The 19,297-nt window shown below is 36.5% G+C and overlaps 1 protein-coding gene across 2 annotated transcripts in view; it reads left to right on the forward strand.

Annotated features, from left to right (window-relative positions):
- ANO3 (anoctamin 3) overlaps positions 1 to 19,297 on the forward strand; it is a 427,436-nt gene that overhangs the window by 222,693 nt on the left and 185,446 nt on the right. For both annotated transcript variants that reach the window (XM_058688488.1, XM_058688489.1), the window contains 2 exons: positions 9,827 to 10,021; positions 11,229 to 11,300. In XM_058688488.1, coding sequence (XP_058544471.1) covers positions 9,827 to 10,021; positions 11,229 to 11,300 — 267 coding nt within the window. The remainder of the gene's footprint in view (positions 1 to 9,826; positions 10,022 to 11,228; positions 11,301 to 19,297) is intronic.

A 19,297-nucleotide genomic window follows, 5' to 3' on the forward strand; every position in this document is an offset into this window, starting at 1 on the left:
TATCCTTTATCTTTTAAAATGGACTTTTTAAAAAACCATAATACTAACAGCAAAAATTTTCTTATCCTAAACTTATTGAAAAAATATCCAGAATCAATACCATTTTTCTGTTTTCTTTTCTAGTAGAAGTTAGTTTTTTCCCATTCTTAAGCTTTTGAAATGAGCTTTCAATTATAAAATATCAAACTATGTTCAAGAGAAGATACGGAAATTGCCAGCCTTTGGCACGCTATGGTGAAACCCATAAGTAAACACAACAGTAACAGGTGGCAAAAAGTGGGAAGTTCTGTGTTTACAAATGTTCATGGCAGGCTAAAAATATAGAACAGGTTGTGCCCTGATGCAGTACTGGTTAGACTAGTCACACTTGTGTTTAGGTTCAGAGTCTACACATCAGTTGCTTCTAGTTGACTTAACTGGTTTTACCAATAAGTCTTGGTTGCAACACATTGAATTAGATTTTTAGGTTTTCAAAATGCCATCATAGACTTGTGAGATGTGGTAGGAGTCTTCAGATCCTTCCCACTTCAAGAATCGGGTGTAATCCAGGTTTCTTTGCTGGGTCCATGCACCTGGGCAAAATCCAAATGCCATCTTTGAGCTCTTCACAGTGGAACAGTTTGTCCTGTGATAGTGTAAACATTAGAACTTTGCAGCTTGTCAGAAGTACTATAAAACTTCAAATTTTATATCCTAATCCAAACCCAAGAATTTGTTTTCATTTGGAATTGCCTTGCATGAAGCAGGCAAGAATGATCAGGAGTTCTGTCTTACTCCTTTACACACACACAAAATGATGGGGAGAATCTCAACTAAAGGTTTATCTCATGCTTCTTTTTTTATTTTTAGTTTTTAACTTTTTCCACCGTGCATCCTAAAGAAATCCCTTTGCATCATAGCACATTTCCTTAATACCAGCAATCTCTTACTCTCAGCTTCAATTACTGCCAAAATCTGTTTGAGTACTAAAAGGGAAGCAAGGAAATTAATGGCCACTGAGGAGGGAGGAGTAGGATTTGGAATAGCTCAAATCATATGTGGATCATTGTTTTTGTAATAATAATGTTCATATTTATGTCACTACCATATAAACATTTAATTTAAAGAAGAAACTCATTTGTATTCCAAAAAGCATTATAGGTAATAGGTTGTATGAACATTCAAGATTCAGAACACTGTTTCATGAAGAGTAAATGCCTCTTGATGTCCCCTTGATATTTTATTTATTTATTTATTTATCTATTTAAATTTTAATTAGTTAACAAACAGTGCAATATTGGTTACAGGAGTAGAATTCAGTGATTTATCACTTACATACAGCACCCAGTGCTCATCACAAGTGCTCTCTTTAATACCCATCACCCATCTACTCCCTGTCACCTCCTGCCATCAATCCTATTTGTTCTCTATCATTAAGAGTCTCTAATGGTTTGTTTACCTCTCCTCTTTTTCCTCCTTCCCATATGTTCATCTGTTTTGTTTCTTAAATTCTACATATCAGTGAAATCTTACAGTATTTGTCTTTCTCTGATTGACTTATTTCACTTAGCATAATACATTCTGGCTCTATGCAAGTCATGGCAAATGGCAAGATTTCATTCTTTTTGATAGCTGAGTAACATTCCTGTGTGTGTGTGTGTGTGTGTGTGTGTGTGTGTGTGTGTGTGTGTGTGTTTGTGTGTCTATTTATCAGTCCATGGACATTTGGGCTCTCTCTATAGTTTGGCTATTGTTGATAATGTTACTATAAACATTAGGGTGCATGTACCCCTTCAAATCTATATTTCAATCTCTGTGGGGACAAGGAGTTTTATCTCTGTACCTATGGTCTAGAAAGAATATCTAGAATCTATTAGAGTAAATACTTGTCAAATGAAGATATTAATTGGTAAACTCAATTAATAGAGCCTCATTTGAGTCTTATAAGTATGTATTTGCGTACTATGCAAATATACGTAATTTATGTAATTATACATATACATAATATAATTATATGTAATTATACGTAATATAATTGTATGTAATTATACGTAATATGCAGAGCCAGTGCCACGTGCTAGCACTGTGGCTGTGAACAAGGTAAACATGGTCCTTGCCCTCATGGAACTTACCGTACAGCTAGAAAGACTGTATGTTAAATAATAGTCCAATAAATAAATGCAAATGTGAGTTCTATTAAAGCAAAGTATATATTTCTAAGAGGACATACAGCAAAGAAAATGAACTTATTTGGGGTGGGCTGTGTGACTTGTAAATTAGAAATAACACAGATAAAGATAAAATGAGACCTTTCATTTCAACCTTTGGGGCTTTGAACATGTATTTCACCACTTCAAAAACCCCTTCATAACTTAGTGCCTTTCTTAGAGTATTCCGTCTTGCATTAGATTTATTGGAGACCTTTACTTATTCACCCTAATACCTAATATGTTTTTTTTTTATTTAAAAAAAAATTTTTTTAATGTTTATTTATTTTTGAGACAGAGAGAGACAGAGCATGAATGGGGGAGGGGCAGAGAGAGAGGGAGACACAGAAGCGGAAGCAGGCTCCAGGCTCTGAGCCATCAGCCCAGAGCCTGACGCGGGGCTCGAACTCACGAACCGTGAGATCGTGACCTGAGCTGAAGTCGGACGCTCAACCGACTGAGCCACCCAGGCGCCCCAATACCTAATATGTTTTAATTGAATGAGATAAATTTTGATTTTGCTAATCACTCTTGTTTCAAGGCTGAGTATGCATAGTTTACTTTTGTCTCCTGCACAGTCTTGCACTTAACCAGCCAGTCAAAAGTACAATAAAATCAATAGTTTCCTTTTCCATGTTTACTTGTAAACATCTTAGAATAATTGCAACCAACCTTATAATTTTATTCTCTAATGGTAAAAGTATGTAATGTTTCTTTCTGTCCCCAAAGGTTATGCTGAAAGTTCCCCCCAAGTTCTACATCGTATGTGTGTAGTGAATAATCTTGGTTCATCCCTCTAAATCCATCCTGCACCATATTCTACCTTGTTCTGTTCCCCAGAGAGCAGATATCTGTGGACTACAACAAACAAGAGTTTGCATGACCTCTAACTACTATTTAGATTTGACCAGTTGGGAAGCATCAGCAGCAGATTAGAAATTGACAAAAGAGAGGTTGGGGTGTTTTGTTTCCCTGGCTCGCTCCATGCCCTTCTGTGGTTTTACAGTGGCTGCGTTCTGCTCTCTCATCACCTAGGTTCTGCAGGATTTCCTCTCCTCCAGATATAATCATCTCTAGGTTCTTATGTCGGCTCCCTCTCCCTGGTCTGCAGCTCCAAGGATAATAAAGGTTTTTGGCCCTTGTTAGCTGTAGGGAACTTCATCAACATTTATTGGTTTCTCTTAGACCTGCCCACACCTTTCTAAATAATCCCTTTATTAAACTTGTTTCACTTACTCTCAGTTAGCCATCCTATTCTACTAGGACTCTGCTACAAGAGATATACTTTTCCTTGTTTGAAGTGAGGGTAAAACTGAAAAATGAAAGAAGAGCAAACTATTGTAATAGAAGTTTCTGGGTAAACAAAGAAATTGCATGTTTAATTGCAAAGAGCAGAGACCTTGAAGTTAGATGGACCCTGTTTGTTCCAGGCTCCAACACTTCCTACGTGTGGGACTAGACACCAGTTACCTAAATCCTTTGATTGTCACATTTAAAATGGGGATGGAAAGTCTTAACAGGACTAGTATGAGAATTACTGATAACATACAGGATGCTCCTGGCACTTTGTAGGCACTCAGTAAATGGAGCTTTTATACCAGCAATAACTTCCAGCAAAAAGAGCACACTCAAGCAACAAATCAGAGATGTTTCTTTAAACACAACAGAGCTACAGTGATTTTGACACAGAAGAGAAGAAGAAAATTCTGTCTATATTTCTATTTTTTCCTCAATGCTTATTATTTAAATAAATGTGCTTTCCTATAATCTACTATTATAGGAGAGTGTGTTTGAATTTTATAGAATCAAATGGCATCCTGAGACAACACCCATTCTTGGACCATCAATTTTAAAATATTTCTGAGGAAGGTGTAAAGTTTTCCTAAACCACATAATGCATCTTGAGATTAGAACAAGAGTCAGACAACTACATTTGTTATTTTTTCAATCTCTCTCTTATGGACATTATGTAAAGCCCATTAGGTCATATTATCATTTTATTTTACTACAAGTCTTCCAGAATTCTTCTAACCATTTATTTGGTAGAAATTTCAGAGTTCATTCTATTAAAGAATAAATATATTTTTTCACACGAGTCTTAGGATGAGTTAGTTTTCTTGAAGAAAAATTTTACCAAAAGAGTACATCTTTTGAAAATGTATATTTTACACTAAGAAAATCAACCATTTTTTTCTTTACTCTCCAATTGTCCCTTTGAAGTTTTCTAAGGATCTGTTTCTTCCAATTAAAACTCTATATCAACTCAAAGCCCATTGAATTAAATGGTATCTGAATGGCAACTTTTCTTCCTTTGGTGTCAGACATTTTATGAGACTTCATTTCTAGAAGATATCTTATTTGCAATTATATCTCTTGGACCTTTGGGTATGCACAAGTAAAATGTTATTTCAGTAGATTCCTTTAAGTATGTCAGCATTTACAAAGTGCTTTTAGAACAATTGAAAGTAGCTAATTGTTGCTTTAGAAAAATCTGTTCTATAGAAAATGACACATGGACTGCAGTTGACAAATTTATCCTTGAACTCAGGAGCTGCATATGCTTACCAAAATTGGCATGTTACTGTGGTCTCTTCTCTGGTTATTAGTTTTAAATAATATTGAATCAATATTATTCAAGGGTATCAGGTAAAGCCACACAAGGAAAGAAATGGAACTTTGGGGCACAGAAGAAAAATGTTCTGAATGCTATGGGGGTAGCTGATGTTAATCATTCCGTGTGAAGAACAGATACTGTTAGTTATGCCAAGAAGAATGTGATGATATTTAGTATGGAACTTTGAAAAGAAACTTTGTACTCTTTAGAATGCTAGGATATCAGACTTAGAGCTTAGACTATATTGGTTTCTAGCAAAGACTATCTGTATAATAGCTTTGGAAACCCTCAACAGCTGAGGAAATGAGAAAGCACTGCACCGAAGACCCATAGGAAGGAAAATGAAGAGCTGTATGTAGGAAGGACCTTTGTTTCATCTTCAACATTATTTTCTCAATTTTCGTTGAGTGTTGCATTTGATAAATATTTTCAGCAATCGTGTTTTATGTGGGGAGCTTTCTATCTTACATGCATAGTCCTTTGAAGAAAATGTGTTGAACCCAAGAATTATAAATAAAGATGGAGAAGTAGGAGTAGGAATACGCCAAAAATAATCCAGTCGGATTACCTTCATAGACAAGACTTCACTGGCATTACCACCTGTATTAGGAGTTTCTCTTGGGTGGTTTTATAATGCCCTGTGTATATTTTATATTCTCTTTTTAGTATAAAAACTGTTTTTGTGTTTGTGCTTCCCCTCTGAGTAAGCACCATGTTACACTCAACACTGGGTCAAAGTCTGGCCTAGAGACAGCACTCAAGAATTGTTTGAAATCACTACATAAATGATAAAAAACTAAATAAAAATCAGTCTTAAAAATAATAATTGATACTTATTTTGTGTAAATCAGTTACACACATTGTTAACTCAGAGCAGATTATATATTATTCATATCTATTCTTTTATAGATCAGCACAAGAAATACAGTTTAGATACATGGTGGGTAGGCATTTCCTGTTGATATGTACCAAGCAGCACATGTTCATTTTTTCATCAAATTATATTCCACAGTTTGTTAAGATTGTGGATGTAGAATTATAGGTTCTGAGCTATAGGTTCAAGCTCAGTTGGCTTTAGCTCTGTGGTTTCTACATTCCAAGCTCTCTGCTAAAAACGTGTGTGATATTTATACCAAGGAAAGCCATGGTAATGAACCATCCAGGATTGGAGTTCATGAGGAGCCATAGAGCATTCTGAAAAGATCCCAGGCTCTGAAATCCAGAAGCTATAACTTTCACATTCAGTTCTGCCAGTTGCTAGTTTTATGAACTGGAGGAAGTAAATATCTTAGCCTCTCCCAGTTTCCTTCCCATCTAGGGTGGGCAGTGTTTAAAAATCTTTTGTAAATATTGACAAATGCAATTATTCAAGAAAAGACCACAAGACATAAATCTGTGAAAAATAAAGGGCAAATAAATATATAAATAAATAAAATAATACCCCAAAGAGCAGTAGCTAATTTTTATGCCTCATCTAGACTCACCTAGACCCCAGCAATAGTTCCTTTATGCCTGTCTGTCTCAGTGTGCCACAAACAGATTTTTTTCCAGTTCTGTAAATACATTGCAATCTTCCTACCTCATGACTTTCATACATGTTATTATCTTCCTGTAAAAGCACCTTCCACAAACACACATGCACACACACAGACATCAATGCAAACATACATAAACACTTTTCTATATGTTAGGTTCTTCTTCACGTTTTTGGCCTAACGTGTCACTTCTTCAGAGAAAATGTCCCTGACCACTTCTTAAAGGAAGTCTCCTTTATTATTATCATTATATAACTAACTACCTCTGGTTGGCTCACTTGGTTGAGCATCTGACTCTTGATTTTGGCTCAGGTCTTGATCTCACAGTTCCTAGGATTGAGCCCTGTGCCTGGCTCTGTGCTCTCAGCATGGAGCCTGCTTGGGATTCTCTCCCTCCTTCTCTCTCTGCTCCTTTCTTGCTCTCTCTCTCTCTCTCCTTCTCTCTCTCTCTGTCTCTCAAAATGAATGAATGAATGAATGAATAATAAATAAATAAATAAATAAATAAATAAATAACATAGCAATACCTGTATTTTCATAGCATTTCAGACAATTTATGTGTATATACTTATTTATTTTGGTTTGGTCAGTGTCTGATTCTCAACTAGAATACAAGTCCCGTGAAGGCAGAAATTCTAAGTCTACCTTGGTCACCAGTGTATACCGAGGGCCAGCAGAGTGCCTGCAGAGAGCAAAGGCCCATTTCATATCTGTGAATGACTAGGTGTATACTGGAATGAACGAAATGACAGAACACACTGGCAGCATCAGTGAGCATAATTAAGTTGGTCTCACTCCATACCAGTTTATGAAGTAATGTCTACTAAGTCAATAGTCATCTTTCATCTAAAGAACTGTTGAAACTTTCCCTCGTGTTTGAATATGGTAAGAAAGGGAAATGCAGAAGTTGTTGCTTTTTGAAGCTAGATGCTAGGGTCAGTGGATTAAAGTGAATGGTATTGTATAGATTCCCACCCAGGCCATTTCTCTGGGGCCCAGGGGACATGTCTCTCTCAGTTCAACATCCTTACCATCAACTGTTAAGGTCTTTCATCTATGCACCTTCTCTCTTCCCCATCCCTTCCACAAATATTTATTCTTTTACTCATATGTTCTGCTAGAGTAAAAGGTTATTCTCAACCAGGCCCCAGAAACTGAAACAGTGTCCTACATTGGTGTTTCTTAAAAAAATATATCAGATCACATTACAAAAGACTAATAGACATAAAAACTTACTAGGACAGGTTTGCCCTATGTTATTCCTTGGATGTAGTGTAAAAAACACTAGTTGGTCCTTAAGAAGAATTGTCTAGTGTTTTTGCAGGATTTCACTATGCTTTCTGTGGACCTTGGGGAATTCCTGTTCCAGAGAATCTTTTCTCTTCTCTTGTCTTCTCTTGTCTTCTCTCCTCTCCTCTCCTTTCCTCCCTTCCCTTTTCTTTTCTTTTCTTTTCTTTTAACTTTTGAGAGAGAGGGAAAGAAGGATAGGGCATGAGCGGGGGAGGGGCACAGGGAGACAGAGAATCCCAAGCAGGCTGCACACTCAGCATGCAGCCCAACACGGGATTCCATCCCATAACCCTGGGATCATGACCTGAGCTGAGACCAAGTCTGCTGCTCAACTGACTGACCCACCCAGGCAGCCCTTTAAGAGGGTATTTTCTGTTCATGTCATGACAAGGTCCCAGAAAATCAAGAGACAGGGTGTTCTGTTTCCAGTCAATTCACAGTTCTTCCTTGTGTCCCCTTCAAGGTCGCATTCCATTTGCACACTGAGACTAAATGTGAAAACAGATACATATTTTTATAATACTGAAAGATAAAATCCCCACACCCAGGTTTATCTGAATTTCACCCATTCAACCATGTCTTATTTCTGTAGAACCTCTGTAAAAATTGCCTTGTTATTTCTATCTCAGTTTTCTCATTTGTCTCAACAGTACGTACTGGTACCTCTACGTGTCTTCATTTGAATCCATTCTTTGAAGAGCTACTTAGAAATTTGGAGTTTATTTGTGAACTGACTACAAAATTGAGTAGCTAAACAATTATTGGCCTGAGAAATTTCAGGGGAATTTAGTTCAATTTGCTTGTATGTTAAATATGATAATTACTGAAAATGTACCTTTCCTTTTCTTCACCCCTTGCCCACACCTATTACGACCCAGATTTTACTCAGTCTCAAAATTGAATTTAAGATAAGTAACATTCATTAACTGAACATTCTGTGTACTAATGCATTTGCATTAGCCTTTTCACTTTTCAATCACTACATTAGAAATTCACATTAATACAGAGATTCAGCATATGGGCAGGTGAATTGGGAGGCTGGTAGAAACAGATGTGCTTATAGCTATGTTGTTTATGTGTTTTAACCTCTACTGGAATGGACTTTGCTAAATGTTCTTTACATTTCAATGTTGTGAATTTGGGGGTGAATAGATGATGTTCAGGAGTTTTGAACTAATTTGTAGACACACCTTGATGTGGTTTTAGCTTAGAATATGAACACCTTTCTCCTCATTTATCTGTGTGACATAAGTTCATATTGCTTTTCCTTTCTAAGTCTCAATTCCCCATCACCAAAGAAATAACAATATCTGCGGGTGCCTGGGTGGCTCAGTTAGTTAGGCATCTAAATGTATCTCCACTCAGGTCTTGAGCTCATGGTTTGTGAGTTCAAGCACTGCATTGGGCTTTGTGCTGGTGGCATGGAGCCTGCTTCAGATTCTCTCTCTCCCTCCGTCTGTCCCCTCTCCCCCCCCCCCAGGTGTCTCTCTCTCTCTCTCTCTCTCTCTCTCTCTCAAAATAAATAAATAAACTTAAAAAAATAAATAATAATACCTGATCTGTAAGATTATTAGAAAATCAAATGTAGTATGTATATGTTTAAGGGAGAATAGGGTATAAAAAGAAGGGCTCAGTTTAGTAAATAGTAATTTGAATGTTTATGTACTAGGTTTATTTACTTGCTACTTGGAAATTTAAATGGTTAAGTTTGTTTGTTTGTTTTTTTTGTTTTACAGAAGCTTTAAAAAATGATAAAAGGTCAGGGGCACCTGGGTGGCCCAGTCTGTTAAGCATCTGACTTCGGCTCAGGTCATGATCTCATGGTTTCTGGGTTCAAGCCCTGCAGCAGTCTCTGTGCTGACAGTCAGAGCCTGGAGCCTGCTTCGGATCCTGTGTCTCCTCTCTCTGCCCATCTCCTCCTTGCACTCTGTCTCTGTCTCTCTAAAATAAATAAACTTAAGAAAAATTAAATTAAAAAATGATAAATGTCAGCTGAAATCTGTTTATTTCTCAGAACTGTTTGACAAATTTCTCACTTTCCCTGACAAAATATAAACAAAATGAACTCAATTAGTTCTAGTCCCTATGTGGTGCTTTTCAAGAGTACTTTCCTGAAACAGTCATCACAAGAATTAAAATGTATTTTTTTGCCTTTTGCTGATTATTTCTCACTTCTAAAACTTGCCATTTTGAATTTGCAGGTATGAATGTAAGCAAGAGTGAGATAACAAAAGAAACTTCGTTAAAACCGTCCCGGAGATCCCTGCCTTGCCTTGCCCAGAGCTATGCCTACTCAAAGAGTTTGAGCCAATCCACCTCTCTCTTCCAGTCAACGGAGAGTGAATCTCAGGCTCCCACTTCTGTGACCTTAATCTCCGCTGACAAAGCAGAGCAAGGTGAGCGCCTATACTGTTCTTTTGTTCAACTTGCAGAGTAAGTGTTTTCAAGCCATTCCTTCTTTCCTTCATACATTCTACTAGTATTTATTAGAGCTCTTTTGCAAGAAGGCTGGCATAGAAACAACAGTACACTAGTTAATGGGAGGCCAGTGGTTGGCCAGATGTGTTTTTGCTTCTTCCTTGCCTTGAAAGTAGCCAACCGTATGGGAACCTGGACCTAATATTTTCTGTTTGCAGGACCAGACAGACCATCTACCTGAATTGCTAGGTCATTATCATTTCTCGTGAGAATTTATAACCAGTAACTGAGTAGAATATGCCAGCAATAATAAAATCAGTTTCCTAAAAAGAAAGACTAAAAACTTTATATAATATTGACAGTAAAGCAATGAAGATTTGGCTGCGGGAAGATATGGTTGGACAAGTGTTGGCAATCAGATGTTGGCACTGAAGTCATAGATATTAAAAGGGCTGAAATACAGGGAAGTGCCAGCTAAATTCCGCATTAATGAGACTATGTGGCCACCCTGGTCACCCTTCTCCACACATCTGCCAATCTGAGACACCATTATGCTTTTAGACAATTCCTTTTCATAAAAGCCAAGAGTCAAAGTACAACCAAGCCCTCTGTCATTCAGTGGGTGAGGTATGTTTTTATTTTCCCATCCCATACTTTTGTCTCATGAGAATGCATTCCTTTGTGATTCCTTGGGGTTATTTCTTCCTCTGGATAACTTGAAAATACCAAGATTCTCTTTTTAATAATATAGTGAAATCACTACCAATTATAAGTAGCTTACATCCATGTCCAATAACTACTTTTCTAGTAGCTAATTACTCAAGAAAATGAAGGTATTAAAATATAATAGAGATATATCTATTATTGAGATAGTTCTCAATAATATTTTCAATATTCTCAATATTCAATATTCTCAATATTCAATATTTTCAATATTCTCAATAATTATTGAGAAATATCTCAATAATAGATATAATATATAGATAATATAATATATCTCTATATTGAGTTATTTCTCTTATTGAGTGAAATTTTAATTAACCAATTTTAACTCGTTAACTTAAAAAAGCTTCTTTATGTTTGGCTATCATTTGGACATCAGCCACCATGGTCATTTTTGTAAACGTTAATGTTTCTATTTCCCAAAACAATGAATGTCTTTTTTTTTTTTTTTCCTTTTTCCAGTTAATGCTGAGGAGGATAACAAAGACTCTGTGCTCAAATGCTCTTTCGCTGACCTCAGTGACTTTTGCTTGGGTAAGTTGATTTCTAGTATTTCCTACTCCTTTATCCCCTCTCCAAAGGTAAGCTGCCTTCTTCAAATCTAGAACATTATTTTTAAAGAAAAAGATGCATGCTTGGTCTTTAGTATTTGATGGGTGAGTATAACAATCTAAGGTGAAAAAATGACTAAGCTATTTCAGGTACAGTTTGAAATTCAAGTAGTAGAAGAAGATTTGTAATGAACAATTCTCATAACCCAGAATTTTTTGACACTTTCTTTCAATTCTCTGTGAATAAGCACATTAATACTGTTATTTCTAGATTGTTTCAAATTTCAGCAGTATCTGTTAATCCCCTGTTGTGTCAGATGAAGATTTTGCATAACCTTTCAAATTGTCGTAGTTATATTGCCATTTAAAATTTTAGATCTCTCTGCTGATTAAATTTGTAGCTTTAAATAGTATATTTATACCTTTATATCGTGTTCTCTCACATTTTAATGATATCTCTTGTCTCTTGGCAAACAATGCTTTGGCAGTTCCAAGTTGTTATGACCTCTGTGCCACTCTTGAGTATCCCTAGAGTCAAGGTCGAATTGTTTCCCCTTTCCAGCCCTCCATCTATTACTCAAAATCATGCCACATTAAACTTTCTTCTTTGTACCACGAACTTTAGTTAGTTTTATTTTCCTAGATTCTGGGTTTTTTTTCTTGTTGAGAGGAGAAAATACCTCATCTTCTAAATATTCCCATATGTTCCAGATTCTTATTTTTATATCTTTATCTCATTCTTCTTCTTTAAAAAGTTCTTGGTGTTCACTGGCTTCTCATTGGATTATTGGATTCAGTCCAGTTTCTAATTTCCCACATACTCTTCTTTCTTACTTTTCAATCTCATTTTTCTGAGTATATCTTTAAGCAATTACCTCTGCAGGCTCATGTGAGATGCAAACTTTCTAAGTTACTGTATGTTTGAAGTGACTTCAGTTCACTCTTAAATTTCATTTTATTTTCTTAGTTATAAAGTTCTAGGCTAAAAATCACTTTCCTCAAGGTTCCTGGGTGGCTCAATGGGTCAAGCGATGATTTCATGATCTCACAGATCTGGAAGTCAAGTCCCACAATGAGCTCTTCACTTAACAGTGTGGAGCCTGCTTGGGATTCTCTTTACCCACCTCTTAAAATAAATAAATAAATAAACGTTAAAAAATCATTTTCCTCAAAATCTGGAGACTGATTCATTGCCATCTAGCATCCATTGTTACTGCTAAAACCTCAATTGCTGTCTGATTGTTGTTTGTCAGTGATTTTTTTTTCTTCTCTCTGCATTTTTACTATATTTTTGTGTGTTACAAAATTATACAACATAATGTTTTGGTGTGGGTACATGTATGTGTGTACATTTGTTTTCATCTCATGGTTTTAATTTCTGCCTCTGCCTCAGTTGTGGAAGATTTCCTGCACTTTCGAAATGACTTTTCATTTCTGTGTGTGTGTGTGTGTGTGTGTGTGTGTGTGTGTGTGTGTGTGTTGGGGGAAGGGTGAGGTCATATATGTATATTTGATTTCCAAGAGTCTTTTTTGTTTTCAGAATTAGCTTTTTCAGAGCATCTTATTGTATTTCATGAACACAACATCTCTAATATCTCTAATTACACTTGTGATTATCTTAAGTTTTCCTTTGATTTTTAAGGTTAAGTCTACTGTGGCTGAGATCCATTTTTCTGACTACTTAAATTAGTCATTCTCTTTTAGGCTGTAGAATTTCCAAGAGTTTCTGGTGATCTTTGTTCATCTGTTTACATTTAAGAATAAAAGAACACTGGCAACTGTTGCAACTTTTTGAAAGTTATTTATTATCATGTTAATGAAGTCTCCAGAGCAAGGGATAGTCAATGTACTTGAAAGCTCATTCAACCATCTTGATCTTTGTTTCTTTGCTAACAAGTTGATGATGAACAGCTCTTTAAGGATGAGCCAAAGAATGAAACCTATAAAGCATTTATCTTAGAGACTCAATACAGTTTTACATTTAAAAATCTATTCCCCCCCCCAAAAAAATAGTATCATAAATGAAAAAAAAACATTTTTCCTCACAGCTTTCTTGATAAGAATTAGGAATGGAAGTAAATTGAATATTCTGGTAATTGTACTATTGAACATTTCATGACATGTTGCTGAGTGGGGGAAAATAGCTGAAATATAAATACAGACTTTCTCTCATTTTAGTTAAAAGCGTATTGGAAAATAGCTAGACAGAAATATACCAATATGCCAGCTAAGAGTGCATGTCCCCATACAGTAAGATCATTTGTGCTTGTTTCTTTCCTCTTGCTGCCTATACTGTCTTGTTTTCTCTAAACAACATAAACAAATATTATATAATAAGAATATGTAAAGAAAAAACTCACATCAGAATTTTTTTGGTAAGTAGAGAAAATTGCTCGTATTTCAGTCAGAATAACACACAATTCTACGGATAGCTTTCAAAACTGAAATTTGAAACTGGTTGATAGTCACCCAGTATTTGGAATAACAGTAATACTGAAAGATTCTATCCTGACCCTCTGTTGGGAGTCAATATAATTTTTATTTATTTTTCCTATAACAGAGACAATTTTACTTAACCTTCTCTTTTGCCCTGTGCTATTATCATGCAAGATTTATTTCATTTGAGTCAGATTTACATTCAGATCTGTAGCTTGCTGGCCTTGTTACATGAGCAGTGCCTTTACACCAGGGCTTTTCTTTTTCATAAACTAAATAGAAAGAAAATAAAGTCAGGACATTACTGACATCACTCTGCTCCAACACTTATTTTACAACCTCAGCGTGAATTTATTTATAACCTTCAGAAAGTTAATCCTAGATTTTCAGTAGTGAGCATATCGGTGGCCTGGCTGCATTGCCTACATCAGTGATTCTCAACTCTGGCTGCACATTCTAGTCAGCTGGGAGCTCCAGAGAATCAGTTTTAATTGGTCTGAAGTGAATTCAGGATCTATAATTTTAACTACACCCCAGATAACTCTTAAAGGTAGCCAGAATGAAGAATTTCTAGCCTGAAACATGTATCCTGATTTCTCTCTAAGGACATCCTTAAGGTACTTTTTCATAATTTTTCAAACAATGAGCTGTGTCATTTATCATAGCATTTTGAATTACTGCAAATTAGTCATGTTTCTTATAATACTCACTTTTGTGTGTGTGGCATAGAAACGGTGCTGACTTGTTCAGTTTCCTAATTAAAGGAAGACAACCACTAGCAGGTTCATTTCATATACAACATCAATATCAAAAAGAACTTTTCATAAGAACAAATGCACTCTATCAGAGTACAAAGGTCTTTCCCAGAGTAATTAATTCTGAAAATGGTGACTATTGTTATTTTCCAGTAAGAAGACAAAAACAAGAGCAAAAACCTTGTCCAAAACATCCATACAGATGATAACAGTTTGCAAAGCATCTTTCACTAATAATTCTCCCAAATTAATACTAGTTAATAGCTTAACAATAACTCTGGCCATGCAAACCTTTCCATTCAATTCTATGCATCTTATTTTGATAGGTTGCCATCACACGTGTTAACACTGTCACTAAATGCTTAATGTAATTGGGTGTCCTAACTCTGTGTTTCTTTCCTCGTCATTCCAGTGTATCCCAATGAATCTACACACTTGACTTGCGTTCCTGTCTCTCCAGGCATTGTACCCCGTAGTCAATATTTTAGCACCCCCAGCGTCAATGTACCATTTATTCCATTTAAAGAAACATCACAGCTTCTAACGGGATTAAAGCATTTATATACAAGGTATTTACCTTTACAGTGAAGGTGAGAATGAAGCTCTGGCTGATGGTGGTATCACCAAGCATTCCAGGAATCCATCTGGATGTAACACCTGGCTGGAAAGTACCCTTTTAGAGTCAGCTGCATATCTAAAACATGAATGATTTTATCGTGTTTCAGAAAAGATCCAGCAAAACGATGTCAAATATACAAAGAGTGTAATTAAATAAAGCATGAGTATTTTAGCAATACATACTCTCTTTTAAATTCAACAAAGTTACATTTTCTAATTTTGCTTTTAGAATGCAGACTGCCAGCTTCTGGGTGGGTTAACGCATTTCTAAGTGCCAACAGGCTCTGATACAATTTTTTGGAAACTGACTGATGCATCTAATTAATAGCTGTGTGTTTTTTTTTAAGTGAACTACTTTGAATTGCCCCATGAGAGAAGATGAATACTGTGGCCGGGTTAACTGCATGTAGTCAGTTCCATTGAGGATGAGTATTTCTCACTGTTCCAAATGATAGCTATGGAGGAAGGAACATTCATGATTCTATTGATTCAGACCTGGACATTTTCACTAAGTTTGCCTAACAGGATTTGTAGTATATATGAATGAAATGCTGCTTTCTCAGCCAGACATTGGCCAAATTCTCATTGTTGTATCTACTAGCTGTGTCACTGTGGCATATTATTAAACAGTCTGAGCCTCAGTAGTCTCATTTGTAAATTGGAATTAATGATCGATACTTTGCATGATTATTGAAATAAATGAAGAGACATAACTCCATCACACTCCTAGCATGGTATCATAGAGGTTCAACAATATTTTCCCATTGCTTTATTCACCCACTTGTAAGCTTATCTTTCACCCCAATTTTTCTGGGCTCGGAGAGATCTTCACTAACCAGTGATTTTTAAGGCAGAATGGAATAGCAATAATTTACTGAACACTTATTATACAACTCTGTACCTGCATTATCTCACTTAATTCTCATAACAATTCTTTTGATTAAGTACTATTATTAACCTCTTTTTTTTTTAATTTTTTTATTTGACGTTTATTTATTTTTGAGACATAGAGAGACAGAGCATGAATGGGGGAGGGTCAGAGAGAGAGGGAGACACAGAATCTGAAACAGGCTCCAAGCTGTCAGCACAGAGCCCGATGCGGGGCTTGAACTCACAGACTGTGAGATCATGACCTGAGCCGAAGTCAGTCGCCCAACCGACTGAGTCACCCAGGCGCCCCAATTAACCTCTTTTTATAGCTGAGGAATCTGGCCAAGAGATAAAATCACTTGCCAAATGCCATATATCTAGCCAAGGGAGAATTGAGATTCCAACCCAGGAAGTCTTAATCCCTCGTTTTCTCAAACCTTAACCATCACAGTAGGCACACAGTCAGTCCTTTGAGGTGAAAAGTGGTTAGCGATGTCCATAGAACAGTAGCTCTGCAAGATGTTATTAAGCATGAGGCTGTGAGCGGCGAAAGATGGGGGTAACACTGCATGGCAAAATATATTTGCGAGATGATTGAAGAAAGCTAAGCAGGGGGGCGCCTGGGTGGCTCAGTCAGTTAAGCATCCGACTTCGGCTCAGGTCATGATCTCGCAGTCTGTGAGTTCAAGCCCCGCATCAGGCTCTGTGCTGACAGCTCAGAGCCTGGAGCCCGTTTCAGATTCTGTGTGTCCCTCTCTCTCTGCCCCTCCCCTGTTCGTGCTCTGTCTCTCTCTGTCTCAAAAATAAATAAACATTAAAAAAAAAAAAAAAAGAAAGCTAAGCAGGTTGGGAGGTTTAGATAGAATTTGGTTTTTCTTTAATTCTACTTTTCATAGAGCAGCTTTCAAAGCCCGGGCACCATTTCACCCTGTGCCCCCACCTACATAGACAGACAGACAGATTCACACACACACACACACACACACACACACACACACACACACACACACAATTATTCTGGAAAGTGCTGATCCATGTAACAATGAATTTGGAATCTTGATGTAATGATACTCTTGTCTATCAGTCCTGGAAGCCCTGCCATCATCACCCACCCTTTCTGTTGTTAGTATTCTGTAAAATGACAAAGACAGAAAAATCCATACTGACAAGTAACTGATGCTTGATTCTGCCCACACTCATGCTGCAGCAAAATCAGATAACTTCAACATGATATAATTGGGGCTTATTAAAACCAACATAATTCGAGTCCAACCAACCAAAACATATATCCATCTAATCTTGTAAAATAAACAGTTTGCTAATGTTATGAAATGAGTCCCTTAGGAAGTGGTTTATACTAGAGTGGTAAGATATTTGTTTTCTATGAGCTCAATAGTTCAGCTTGGCGGAATGTTCATTTTATTTCTTAAAACAGTTATAGTCAAATGAGTATAGGACGATTTTACTTTCATTCTGTAGTATTAGATGATCTCCACTAAGTTTTAATTTTTTTTTTTTTCAAATAGCATTTCATCTTCAGATGGAGTAGAAAGGAACTTTGTAGTAATGTTACCAACCTAGTTCAGGATTACAGAATTAAGGGAATTGCAATTGTTTCAATTGTTTATTAACCCCATTAAGTAAGTCCTCTTGACTCAGTTTTCAAATTCCATTCAGAATCTGATGCACCTCAGCTCTTGCTGCTGCAAGTGCTGTATCCAAGCCACACCTTGTCCAGTCTGCCACGTCTCTTGGTAGATCAGCCCAATAGCTTCCTAATTGTCTCTGTTCCAATGCTTGTCTCATTATGGTCTATTTTCCATAGAGCAGTTACAAGAAGCTTTCATAAAAGGGAAATTAAATCTCATCATTTTTCTACTCAAATCCTCCCTGTTTCCCATAACATGTAAAATGTAAACTCCTCACTGTAGCCTTCAGAGACCTTACAGGATATGGGCCTGATCTCTCTAGAGCACTTGCTAAAACTTCGTTTGACTCACAGTGCTGTAGCCAACCAGCCCTCTTTTGTTTGTTCATAATGAGCTTGCACTTACCCCAAGGCCCTACGCTGATAGAAACTGGATTCATACAAGCTTCACTTTGTGTCACCTGATCTTGATTCAGGAGGTCTTACCAGGAATTAATAAGATTTATTTTTTCCCTCTTCCCTTTTCCAGAGGAGACTTTGTGAGTCTTGTTGGTGCCTGTAGCCCAGAATCAGAAACAGTACCTTGTACAGAGTAGGTACTCAAAGAGTATTTGTAGCATCACTGGAAGGATAGATGAATGGAGGAAATACAAGGAGAATATTGACACACGTATCTTTGGAGAATCTGCTCTCCATTACTACTTTGCTTTCCATGATGTCATTCATAGCTGTGATTTTTCTCACCTGTTAGGAATCAGTTTTCTCACAGAAAACCTAATCTGTGTTCCTCTTTTTCATGTAAGCTGTGTTGACAAACCTTTTTGCAGAGCACTTAAAGACCTAATAGCTATGACTCTTCTTAAGCAGTAGGAGAATGCCTTTCTAACATTATCTTTACAGGAAGTCCTCCCAAATACCCATTTAGATGCTTCCTACTTTCTATTATTATAGCACTTTGATTATAATACTATTATACTCAGTTCACCAGATGATAATTGCTATTTATGTCTGTCTTATTCATATTGTCTAATAGATACTGTCTACTCAGTGGTAGATAGATGGAAAATTGATGATTAGGTGAATGTATGGAACAATGCATGTGGATAGAATAAACACTGGCACATTGACACAGTGGAAAGCAGTTTATCTTCAAGATCTGCCTAGTTGTGGGGTGAGGCGTGGCACTACCTCACCGTGACCAGCTAGTGTCAGGACTTTAGAACACTGCTAGTGTAGGAAGGAGTAGGCAGCAAAGGACTATAAAGAATAAGTCTGGATCTTCATTACCACCATGTTCTAACCACTAAGTAGACCATACATGGACCATTAAGTTTATTCTTCATAGGACACTTCAGTAGACTAATAATTTTTAAAATCATGGAACTTATTAGCAGTCAGAAGATCCAGTTTCAGGAACTATATCATTCAGTAGAAAGGTATACACTGTGCCTCAGGTTCCTGATTTATGAAATGGAGATCTCAATATTGCAGTTTGATATTTTTCTTATAAGGTAAATTGGGATTGAACAGAAGTGAATTAAGAGCTTTTGTGAGATACAAGTAAAGAGAATGCACATTGGGAATATTCATGTTAATTAAAAATTAATTAATATGAAAACTGATTTGGTTTTGCTAAAATCATTATTAGTTCTC

Source organism: Neofelis nebulosa, chromosome 10 (genome assembly GCF_028018385.1).
Source record: "Neofelis nebulosa isolate mNeoNeb1 chromosome 10, mNeoNeb1.pri, whole genome shotgun sequence".
Taxonomy (NCBI): domain Eukaryota; kingdom Metazoa; phylum Chordata; class Mammalia; order Carnivora; family Felidae; genus Neofelis; species Neofelis nebulosa.